This window comes from Hetaerina americana, unplaced genomic scaffold (genome assembly GCF_022747635.1).
Source record: "Hetaerina americana unplaced genomic scaffold, ioHetAmer1.1.p SCAF_1, whole genome shotgun sequence".
NCBI classification, from domain to species: Eukaryota; Metazoa; Arthropoda; class Insecta; order Odonata; family Calopterygidae; genus Hetaerina; species Hetaerina americana.
Genome location: NW_027286069.1, coordinates 22,692,075 through 22,705,251, shown reverse-complemented (window position 1 = coordinate 22,705,251; position 13,177 = coordinate 22,692,075). Strand labels below are relative to the sequence as shown.

Genomic DNA, 13,177 nt, shown 5'->3' with positions numbered 1-13,177 from the left:
TTATTACCCAAATTGTAATCATTTGTTTACTTAAGAAAGTTCATTAGACTTAATTACCTCACATATTGACTTACCTAGTTTCAGTTCCTCTTATTCACGGTTGCAATTCTTTATGTATGGCTGTCTTAAGTCTTATACACTACTCTTAGTGTACTCTGTGAACTGGTGTTTCCAGATGAACAGGCTTCAAATCGAGAGGTGGTGTCCAGAAAGTATCATATATACTACTGCTTTTCAACTTATGAAACAGTCTGCCTATGAAAGTTTGCATAAGACTGTTTTATGCATACAAATTGTGTATGCTGAAATAGGTCTATGTCACCTGTGAGTGATTGCAGAATTACAGTATGGAAATGGAAATGTCTAAGAGTTAAACCAAAGTTATCTTTTTTTTTACCATCACTGCCAATATTTTAAATTCAAGTCAAAATTTAATTAGATGAGTTTTTTAAACTGTTAGTGATTATAACTTTTGGGATAGGAATTGCTTCACATTCAAATCAAATTGCCAGAAGTTAATTTAAGAAACCGGTTTTATTTTATCAAATACATATACGAGGAAAATTTGTATAATCATGACATGATCAGTATTCCTGAAACAAACTTGCTTTTTGAAGCACCCATGAAGTTTCGGAGAATTTCTTGATATTTTGTTTGTGAACAGCCTATGGCAGACTAATATAGCTCATGTACTTTCATTTGACTCGAAAAGATTATGAAATGAACAGGATGTAATGGGTTAATAGGTATTTAAGTGACAATGTCAGGAAACCCCAAACATTAGACATGCCTGGGAATGTTTTTTACTTGTTTTTTCCCATGAGAATATGATGATTACTTTTATTTTTTGTGTCTATGTACATTTATGTGAGATACAGGATCCTTTCTGAAACCTCCTGGTAAAGACATTTCAGGCAAATGAAAATTAGTGAGAAAGCTTTATACCCAAGTACACACCTTCAATGTGTTCTCTTAGAAAGATTAGCGATGACCACTATTATTAAATGCATTGAAGACATGGCATCAGCCGTGTAAGACAAGGCATGATATATTTTGTAAGGTTTTCGATTTGCTACCAATTGACAATGGTAGCAAAGCAACTCTCAAGATAACTCGGTTTTGGTCATTTCTAAGATGCCTTCCTTTGAACAATGGGGTTAAGATATCTCTCATTTTTTTTCTTAATATTAATTTATTTCTGAGTACTCCAAGGAGTATCTTGTTACTTTATCTAATAAGTTTTTACCACAAAAATCATTTTTCTGAAGGCCCTGCATTCTAAAACTTGAATGCTAATACTTCCTATGCACTGCTTTAAATATTTAGCCTATGAAGTCTTCCATCACGTAGTACCAAAGGTGTTGCAAAATATACAAAGGAGAAATCCATTTAAATGATTTCATCTTCCTTGATTTAGTCTCATTTAATCCTTATTGTTCTCAACCTACTTGAAAATTGACTGTATACAGGTTGAATATGGAACTGCATGAATACCAACATTATGGACTAATAGGCTATAGACTAAGGGCATCTGATGGGAAAACTGGGATGGTTAAGGGAGTATCAGGAGCCTATCCTGTAGTTTTTCAGTCTACAAGAATCTATGGATGACAGTTTGTTAGAACACAATTCTAGTGCTACATATTTTAGGATTTTATTCCGAACTTATACATTAAGTCACTGAACTGAAGACAATGCTAGCTTTTGAATTTTTAATTCAAATATTTAAATGTCAGTTAATTGCCTATGATAGTTTAAAAGTTAGGCATCATTGGTTTTTTGTCGAGAAAAAAATAATTTTAAATAAGATTTTAATTGATACTGAAGATTATTTATATTCATCTGAATGTACATGAAGTGACTGGACAGCTCCTAGGAAATATTACGGTAAGGAATAATAAAGTAGTGGTATATTTAGGCTGTACATGTAATTAGCAGAGTAAAGGTTTCAAAGGAATGTAAATAGGGAAGGTTATAATTTATATGTTCACGGCATCGATGCAATAGCAGAGAATTCTGAAATCCTATTGGGGAAAATGCAATGATCTTGGCAATATAGAAAACCAACATAGTAACAGAGAAAAATTATGCCTATTTCAAAGCAGATAACTTAATACAGATGTTATCTTTCATCTTGTTAAGTATACATCAGCACAATAATTTGGATGGAATTCAATGGACATGAAGGCTTGAACAGAAGATTACTCGAGCAAAGAAACCCCTCGCAGACAAATGGGCAGTTACTAAGCTCAATCTCTGTAAATGTAAAGTGGCAGATGCACTATTGCAGAAGTACACAAGGGAAGGATAAGTTCTCAAGCAAAGGATGCTGGCGATGTGACAGATAACTGATGTAAACCCTAAAGAAGTGAATCTACACGAAGTTATAGGATGAAAGGAAAGAGGAATCGGGGTGCACCTTAAGATGTAGAGGATTTTCTTGACTGGGACGTAGGCAAAGATGTGTAAATTGGAAGAGCTAATAGGATATTATGAAGGGAAATTTTGATGCATGTGGTCAAGGATACCACTGATAATCCTGCATGCAGTTATGAGGTCTGTGTCAACTGGTTTTCTTATATAACGTGACCACAATACGGGTAATTTTGTCAATTCTCTTTATTTTTTCCCGTCCATTGACCCTAGTAATTTTGTTTTAAAGTCAACTTTGTTGTCTGTATGAGATTTGTAATTTTGCGGAAAGTTCATTGACTCTGGATATTTCGTCCTTAGTAAAAATTTAAGCTGCAGGGACTGAAATTACGGCTCGTCGCTGTGGCGACATCTTAAGTCAGACAACGATATTCAAACAAACAAATGACGCTTTCTTTCCGCGTTACGCATTGAAGACCACATGGCAATCGGTTGATAAACATATAAATTCCAATTATTATATCTTAAATTGTGAGTATATTTAATATTCATTAATTCATGAGCATTGAACGTTTTTGTTTCCTTAATGCGAATGAATTTGATCTTTTACTAAACTAATGTTGGTGGGTTCCAACTGGTCTAATGAAATCCTTGTTCAGTTCAAGCTGCTGTGGTGTTGTGAATTTCCATCAAAATGTCGAGTGGCCCCGCTGGTGCAATAACAGCTAGGAAAGCTGTTAAAAGGAGGAGTTCGGTGAATAATGACGTGGAAATGGATGTTGCTGATGAAGTTCAACTGTCTCAGAATGTTGCTAAAAGAGGCAAACTAGATGCAGAGATGAGGAAGATACCAGTACCGTCTCACCGATATGGACCACTCAAGGAAAATTGGATGAAAATATTTGAACCTATAGTGAAATACTTAAATCTTCAAATTCGTTTCAATTTAAAGAATAGGACTGTAGAAATTAGGACGTCTTCCGAAACTGAAGACATTGCAAATTTGCAAAAAGCAGCAGATTTTGTGAAAGCATTTGTTTGTGGGTTTGCAGTGGAAGATGCTCTAGCCCTCCTAAGGCTAGACGATTTATTTGTGGAATCATTTGAAATTCAGGACGTTAAATCTCTCAAAGGTGATCATTTGTCGCGTGCAATTGGCCGTTTAGCAGGAAAGGGCGGAAAGACAAAATTTACCATTGAAAATGTTACTAAGACCCGTATTGTACTTGCAGATTCAAAAATTCACATTTTAGGGTCTTTCAAAAATATTCAGCTGGCAAGAAGAGCAATATGTAATTTGATTCTTGGCACACCACCGTCGAAAGTATATGGTCAATTAAGAAATGTGGCTGTTAAAACATCAGAAAGATTGTAATTATTTTTCATAATTCTGTTAATTATTTATCGTTGTAAAATTGTGTGGACTCCTGGGTGATGAATATCAGTAGTTCTCGGTCATCGTCGGCTGCAGAATATTCATTCAACCATTTTCTGACGCTTAATGACACTGTGATAAGCAATTTTGCTTGATCAGACGTGATTGTGAGCTACTGATCAGTGTACACTTTCCTTAATAAATCTGTTGTCTAATTTTATAGTTCTCCATTTCTTCCAATAGTAAGGAAAAACTAACAAAAAACCCCATTTCCATTCATTTGAAATCGCTGGCCTTCCTATTACCAGCTCGATGCATTTCTTACTAGAGTTGCTACACATCCATGGGTTGATTGGTCATTTGGAGGATGTATCTTAGTCTTGCGAGGAAATTCCTTCTTCAGCACGAAATTAGGTGAGGTGCAACTGCTAATAAATGCGAGTTGTCATATTATATATTGTTGTTTCACATAGCATTGGATTGTTTTTTATGCTCATTTCTCTTTTGGATTTCTTCAGTATAGGTTGGTGTACTTGTGGAAAGATATTGCATGTTGTAGTGTTTATTTCTTTCTGATTCACATTCAGTTTTTTCAATAACCCTCTGAGTTGATAACAATTTGTGAATTTCCTAAATAAAGAAGGAATTTCTCTAAACTCCACCAAAGATATTACTTTGGCGAGATTAAGACAGTTGTTGAACTGTCGTGGTTAAAAGTTGATGAGTGTTGAATTTTTTACCGCCTTCTTAAGATTCATGAGTGGTGATGTTGAGAAATTTTCAAGAAGTTCATTACAAGATATGATTGTTGTTCGCCTGGAAAGTTATGTAAAAGGTAAATGTCTTCTAATACTAATATTGTATTTAAAATAAGACTGGGGACCCATTTTTTTATTGTCCGTTCCACATTTTGTGCCCAGAGAGAAAGAAAAGAAAATTTAATTCACTTGCAAGAATTAGGACCAATACTATGTGCCTGTGGACCAGTTGCAGCATGATTTGGTGCCATGTATTCACAAGTGTGGCCAAAGCAGTAATGCTAATGTGAGAGTTGGTGCTTTGAGTACTCACACAACGAACAGGTGTGTCAATTATTATCCTAAACTTAATTTTGTATCTTACCACAATTTATCATGCGAACATTTACTTTTGCCTTGTGTAAGGGAGTTATTTCTGTCATGATGTTGTGCGTGATAATGCACGATTTTTGCTTGAACTTAAGAAAATATGATTTTGGGATAATTATTTTCTTAATTTGATGTAAATCACCATAATTAAAAAAAATGAAAGTGGAAGGTTACCACCACTGTTGTTATGGAATTTTTCCGTTGCAATTTAATCAGTTGAAATTGGTAAATTAGTTTCATTGATGGAAATGGTAATAATTTTTGTACTTTTTCATTTATGTCGTGGAACACTTTACTGCCACTCTGTGTGTGCTATTTTATTAGTCCTACAATTTTTGTCCGTAAGGAAGGGGGAAATGAAAAAGCAGCCAAGAGGAGAGAAAGACTATTAAGTTTTATTGTTTTTTGATTGCACTGCATTTTGGGAATTCGAAAAACATGTATTGCACATAAATGCGTAATGTTTTAGTCATGGCAAAATTTGACAGTTCAATCACCACCTCTCACCCTCGGGGTTTTATGCTAATTTTTTCTTAACTTGTGAATTTTACGTTTGCTAAAATTCATCTTGGGTCTTGCTAGACCACAAATTTAAAACATGTATTTAGTAGGTCAAGTGTGCCAAAAAGTGGCCCGTCTGCAAACAGATATTTCCATTAAGGCATCTATCTAACCAAAGGTTCACTACAGCTGTATACGTGTCCTCCACTATCAATATTGCAACCTCATCAGTTAATGTACGCATACACGTATGATTATAGATTTCACCTCATAGTTAGCCCTAAAATGTGAACTAATCAGCTTAGTTTGTGCGGCCAGTTCCTTTTCTTGTGCCAACAGTGGCTTTCGTGTGTGATAAAGTGCATAATTGTTGAGCATTGCCCAATAGAATGGTTTTGAGTTATTTTGTGGAGGTGATTCATATTGGAAAAGAAAATACTTTGTTCTTTCGTGTATATTTTATTATACTTGACCTTGGTTTCGACTCACAAAGTCATCATCAGGTGAAGTACACAGGAGACACAGCTTTACATAGTAGACAGAGGAGAGGGGAGGTGCTGGTGAGAGAAGGGAAGGGAAAGAGAAGGGAAACTGGTATGGGTGGGAGAGGGAGAGGGCGGTTGGGGGAGAGGAGCTGCGGAACAGAGGGAGGTCCATGAGGGGGAGTGGGAAGAATACATCCGGTCATTAACCAATATAGCCTTATAATTAGTGTTCTTGAAAAATTGAGGCAACTTAAAACCAGTAGGAATCTTATGGTACAGTTTTTATGAGGATTATGAAATAGAACTCGTCTCATGACCAGTATTTCTTCATTAGAGTCAATCTGATTACTCATTGGATTCTGTACCTGCCTGCTAAACCTTAGCTTTATAGCTTTGAGTCATGCTGAAGACATGGTTCTTACATAAGCTCTAGTACCATGAAAGATCTTCGAAAAATGAATAATCAAATCCCCATGGTCATATCTGTTACTGGAGGAGCAAAAGAATATTCTTTGGTGTATCTGTAAGCATTGTAAAATTTAGGGAGTTCAACTCTCTCGAAAAACCCTCTGGCTATACTAATGACTCTTGCTATATGCTGATGATTCTCTTGCTTCTTATACATGTAGAGTGCTTTCCATTTTTCAACAGATTCAGGTGAGATGTAGTAAAAGTTTGTCATTATGAGAAAAGCAAATTTTCACTTTTTCACAGATTTATTTGTCATGTACAGGTACAACACGTTTCAGTTCATGGAACCATCTTCAGGTACAAGAAGAGATTCAACTTAAGGTACATCACAATATATATATATATATATATATATATATATATATAAATATATATATGTATATTTTTGTACATATATATACATATATATCGATTATACTGAAACACTCACACAAGCAGTATAATATTGGGACGGCACAATAGAACACAAATAAAATAGTAACACTTAAAAGCACACTCACACGGTAAATTGTTTAAGCTTTTGGCCTCCTTCAAGTAAGACTGAAAATATGCTAGAGAGGGGAAAGGAGTCTGGGTGGGGAGGGGAGTTGAGGTGTAGGGAATGCTGGGGGGGGAAATTAAAGATGGCGGTTAAGGGTGGGAATTTTGAAAGACCGGAAAGATAATATATACACAGATTCTCAAGTTCTCACCTCTATATTGGTGGCTGAATCGGGTAGGGATTCTAGGATGATGCTGAGAGCAAAACACTGGTCAAATGAAAGGTTGTAGGAATTTGCATGTGAAGGGATAAGAAGAGAAGAGAGTGAGGCAGAATTATAGTAGTACCAGTGATTATTCATTCGGATGGATAATGGGGTAATGCATTCACCTATTTAAAAGAAGTGCAATGTTTGCATGACAAAAGATAAATAATGTTTTTTGAGCGGCAATTAGCGTGGGAACGAGGTGAGGGGCCAATGAGGGGATGTAGGGAAAGGTGAGTAGATCTATTAAGTAGACAAGTTTTACATCGGGGGCAGTTGCAAGTAGGGGAAACTTGTCACGGGGGGGCGGCAAAGGGTTGGTGGATTTCAGAAGGTTTTTGAGATTGGCGGGTCGTCTGTATGCGATAGATGAGCATCGGGGTAGTAAGGATGAGATCCCGTCATTGTCATGTAAAATAGGAAACAGTTCTTAAAGAAAGGTTTTTAGTCTGTGTGATTCGGGGAAATAGGTGATGCAAAGGTTGAGTCCTGAATCAGATGTGGGCTTGTTTTTATGTGGTGTGTGTGGTTGGGTAGATTTTTAAACCATAGAAACACAAAGAAAGGACACTCACTGATGTTGTATTAATGTTTCAATGACACCGCCGTCATCTTCAGAATCTATGTATATATAAAAATGTATATGTGTATGTATGTATGTTTATATATATATATATATATATATATATATATATATATATATATATATATATATATATATATATATATTTTTATAAATATATATATATACATATATATATTCACATTTTCATACACACACATATATATATATGAAGGGGGAGTGAGGAAGAAAAGAGTGCAGTACAATAAGGTAGGCAGGGATAAAGAGGGGAAAAATAGAAGAATCTATAAATAAATGTATATATATACATACATATATACACATATATGTATATATATATATCCCTCCCCGGACTACAACCTTGACGTGGTGGAAGGGCTTGTGCGTTCCGATGACCCCTAGAGCTGTGCTGGCGGGAGTAATAATAATTGCCCCTGGTAGGGACACCCTTGCCAGATAGGTCGAAGGTTAGGGGCCAGACGAAAGGTGGTCCACACAGCGTCTGTTGCTCATTGAGGCAGCTGCAATGGTGTCTGACCCCAGTGGGGCGGCCAATAAGTGATGGTGTCACGTTAAAAACACTATTGAGGAAGGCAATGGGAAACCACCTCAATTATCTTCCCCAAGATTAACATGATGGCCTATACAGATATTTTGAGTCCTGGCAACTACGGGGCTCGGCCCAATCGGCCGTGTGTCATGCCCGGCAGCGGGGGAGGCAAGGCTTCCACGGTCGTCATCCAACGAAACCCTTGCAATGGAAAACCGGCAGCAGCAGGAGAAGAAGACCAAATTAGTTAGAATAGGAATGGGGAATGTTAGGACAATGATGAGGATGGGGAAATTGGAGAATATTAAGCGAGAGATAGAAAGGGGAAATATAGATATTTTAGGTCTATGCGAGGTGAGATGGAAGGATAGCGGGGATTACTGGAGTGATAATTATAGAATAATATACAGCGGCGGGGACGAGAGCCAATGAGGGGTTGCCATAGTATTAAATAAGAGATAGGAAGAAGCGTAGTCAACATAGAGAGGGTAATGGATAGAATACTACTAGTAGAGATAAAAGCAGAACCGACGAACTTGGTTATTATTCAGGTATACATGCCACCAAGCAACCATAAGGAAGAAGAGGTAGATTGGATATACGATCAGTTAGAGGACATAATCGGGGTGTGTTCCTGCAGGTGAAACATTTGATAGTGATGGTGGATTGGAATACGACGGTAGGCGAAGGAAGAGATGGTGACGAGGTCGGGGACTATGGTTTAGGCACTAGGAATGACCGTGGGGACTAAGCAGTTGAGTTCTGCTGGAATAAGGGGGTTAGTCATCACCAGCACTTGGTTTAGATACCATAAAAGATGCAGGTATGCATGGGAAAATGCCAGGTGACTCAGAAAGGTATCAGCTAGATTATATTCTGGTTAGACACAGGTGTTTAGGAACAGTGTGATAATTCACACAGCTTCCCGCGAGCGGATATGGACCTCTGATTTTAGATGTTATGATACCCACAATTTAGATGTTATGAAATGTAGCATCTGTTTCAAAAAGATAAGGCAGGGGCGGCGAGTTAGAAAATGGTACGTAGAAGCATTAAATGGATGGAAAATTAAGGAGTACCAACAGGCTGTAGAGGAAATTACGGAGGATGGTAAAGGGCTAAGTACTATTGAAAAAAAATGGGAATGTATCAAGAAAGGGTTATCTAAAGACACTATTGGAACCATTAATGCGAAAAGGACTGGGAAACCATGGATCACGGATGAAATGATTACAAAGATGGATGAGCGGCGAAAATGGAAGAATGTAAATACAGAGATAGGCAAAATGAAGTACAAAGAATTGAACAATAAATTGAGGTGGGGCAACAAATAAAGCAAAAGAAGCATGGTGGAAGACGCAGTGCGAGGATATGGAAAGTCTGCAGAGGAAGGGTGAAATCAGTGCGCTGTACAGCAAAGTTAAATCATTATCGGGAAGTAAGAAAGGGAGATTTATGCTAACAGTTGGAGATAAGGCAGGTAAGGTAATAGTTGACACAGGAAAGATCCAAGAGAGATGGAAGGAATATATAGAAGAACTGTATAGTAAAGAACTAGACCAACAAAGCTAGACATAGAAAAGGAACATGACGTAGAGAAAGATAGCTTAGGTCCAGGCATACTCGACAATGAGGATAGAAAGGGCATTAAGGGAGATGAAGCTAAATAAGGCCTTGGGGGTGGATAACATTCCCGTGGAACTTTTAAAAGACTTAGGAAAATGTGGGAGGAAGAGGCTATATGGGCTGATTCGTAGTATCTATGAGGAAGGAATCTGGCCGGTAGACTTTGTGAGATCAGTTTTAGTTCCTATTCCGAAAAAGGTAAAGGCTACATCATGCGAGGACTACAGGACAATAAGTTTGATATCTCACGCAGCTAAAGTTGTTTCAGGATCATAAACAAAAGGATAGAGAGTAGGGCAAATGATTACTTAGGGGATGACCAGTTTTGTTTTAGGAAGGGGAGAGGTACGCGTGATGCCATTGCAGTAATGAGATTATTAACCGAGAGGAATATAGAATACAACCAGGAGGTATTTGCTTGTTTTGTAGATTTCGAAAAAGCATTGATAGAGTCAATTGGGAGTCCGGATGGGCAGTACTAGGAAGTGGTGTAAGGCAGGGTTTGCCCATTATCACAATTGCTGTTAAATCTGTTTGTAGAGGAAATGATCAAAGAGGCATGGGAAGAACTGGAGGTAGGAATGAAAGTGGGCGGGGAATTCATAAAATCAGTTAAGGTTTGCTGATGACCAAGCTTTAGTTTGTCAGTAAGCCAAGGGGTTGCTGTTGAGGACAAAAACTAGAGTAAGTAGAACAGTTTACGTATCTCGGAAGTGTTTTGGAGCAACACGGTCAAAGTAGTGGGGACGTAAGGAGAAGAATTGCGCTAGGCAAAGAGGCTTTTACAAGGAGGAGGGAGTTGATGACGAGGACGTTGAGTAAGGATATTAAGAAAAGACTTGTAAAAAACATTGATATGGAGCGTAGCTATATACGGCCCGGAAATGTGGTCATTGAAGCGGGAGGATAGACATAGGCTGGAGGTTTTTGAAGTGTGGGTGTGGAGAAGAATGGAGAAGGTGAAATGAACAGAGAAGAAAACAAATGAGGAAGTATTTGGTATGGTTGGCGAAGAGAGGGGTTTGTTGGGAGAAATCCTATGGAGACAGGAAAAGTGGATGAAGGGGGTATTGACCGGCAGTGGGATGTTGAAGACTGTAATAGAGGGGAGAATGTTAGGCAAACGAGGAAAGGGAAGGAATCGGATAGGGATGTTGGATGGGAGCAGTAGTCATTCGACAGTATGGCCTATGTTTCCGTCCAACTTAAACCTTGTTAATGGCAGCCCTCTGCTAAAATGTGCATTAACCAGCTTCTGCACCCACTAGGTGATGTGTTGTGTAAGTCATATAATAACATTGCAAACTACTGCAACAAATACACTGTTAAATGTATAGCTGTTTTTATGCAGTGGTATCTTTATTTATTTTGTATGTCTGTGACTTTTATAAAATGCAATATATGGAGAAAATTTCCGTTGTGGACATTTAGTATTGAATGTTTGGAAATGAGTAATGGGTTCATGTGTTTTGCAATCTGATTGTATGAACCAAAGGAAATGTCTAGGGGGCAAATATCGTTCATAAAAAATGTGAACAGAGGCACTTAGTCATTCTCAGTAGAGTCATTAGGATGAAGGTGGGGCAAATGAATTACATGGGAGTTAACCAAAACTCAGCCGTAAAAAAATTTATTTAAACTTTGCAGGAAATAAACAAATATTAATGGATATAACTTCAACAGCAGTCATTAAATAACAGTTTCTTAAACCAAGGAATCATCACACGATTGTACCTCAATTCATTTTATTTCAATGGTTGAAAGAAAATGGTTATACATGGAAATATATCGTATTTCCATGACATTTGTCTGAATACCTGAATCCCTTTGCATGCATTCAAGCTTGGGCCAATGTTTCGTGGAATTTTTCATTTTTTTTCAATCAGTCAGTATTTATGAGTGTCCTTTGAAGTTTTCACCGCGTTTTAGGAGTTGAGGTGCCGGTAAAATATTTTTAGTAAATCAGTCACACATTTATTAAGGTAAGTCAGTATGTTTGTGTTATTGGTGGAATTCACTGATCATTCGAGGCATTCTACGTATATTAAAGAAAGATTTGGAAGTCCCTTAATGACTATTAACTTCATAGAAGTATCATGAAAACTTCGTTCACTTTCTTTTGTGCCATATTATTTCTTTCTTCATTTCTTTGCAACTTCTGTCTGCATTTAGAAACCCACTCTCTTCCTTCTCTCTCTTCTATATCGCGATCTCTCTCTTCTATATCAATGCCTAATCAACATACCACTGCCTGTCAATATTTCATTTTCATTCAATTTCTTTGACTTTTTCACATTTTCCCCACGGCAACTTCTTCTCCTTGTCCATCACATTTAAAAACCCTAGCATTTGCCCTCCTTTCTGTCTAACATATTCTCTTCATTGATGGAATATGGGTGATTGAAAATCGTGAGGCCTCAGAACTTCCTTGTTAACTCTGTAAATGTCTCACCCTTTCATTCCAGATGGAAAGTTTTAAACTATTAAGCCAATTTGTGCGAGAGCTTAGTTTGAATTACTTTAGTCATCATGAGCTCAGAGTGACTTTTCAGCATGGTTATAGCTCACTTTATGCTCCTTTTAATCTGCAGATATTTGAAATTATATTACACGGTAGTCCAGGGGGTAGAGTGTTGGGCTACTGACCTGAGGATCTCTGGTTCGAGTCCCGGGCAAGGCACTCAGGGCACCTGTAGCTCTACCCAAGTCATGTGATTTTTCAGGTACCAGATCTTCCTGGGAAACCATAACCGGCACAGGGAAAGGAACTGGCCCCCTACCCTGATGTGTGAATTTTCACACGCCGTATAGGGCTTAGTACTGGGTGAACTCTGCCATCACCTACCAAACCGACCTTCGGGTTGATTACTGTGTTCATGGTATTTTTATTAAATTATGAAAAAGATGTGGGAGGATTTATCTAGTTTTCCATCATAAATATGGTATCCACAAAATCAAACCGCCCGGACTGCATTGGTCGGGTCTTCAGGAATCTAATTGTACAGGAACCTGTTGACAAGTCTGTCCTGAAGTCGACTCGCCAAGCATTTGATTAATTTTTACGATGGTATTCCATGCCTGTGAAGTATTTGTCCGTCTTAAATTTAGACATGACAGCGTCTTGGTTTAGTGGAAGAAAGAGAAGGACATTTTCTAGAGAAATCAAGTGCGATCACGGACTCGACAGGTCATGTTTGAAATATTTTTGAGCTGGAATAGTGACACCGGCGACCGCTCCCTGCTGCTGAGGGAATTGCAACCCGTGCCGTCACTTCCCGGACCACGCCCCCCGGTCCCTCGGCCGACCAATCCCCGTAGAGAATCGCGGCGATTCGGTGAC

At 37.9% G+C, this 13,177-nt stretch overlaps 1 protein-coding gene across 1 annotated transcript; it reads left to right on the top strand.

Moving 5' to 3' along the window:
- The first annotated feature begins 2,835 nt into the window (after positions 1-2,835).
- l(1)G0004 (lethal (1) G0004) lies at positions 2,836-3,976 on the top strand. Its single transcript, XM_071599098.1, has 2 exons — positions 2,836-2,904; positions 3,033-3,976. Exon 2 carries the CDS (start codon positions 3,068-3,070, stop codon positions 3,746-3,748), a length of 681 nt encoding a protein of 226 aa, XP_071455199.1. The 5' UTR covers positions 2,836-2,904; positions 3,033-3,067; the 3' UTR covers positions 3,749-3,976.
- The last annotated feature ends 9,201 nt before the right edge of the window (positions 3,977-13,177 follow it).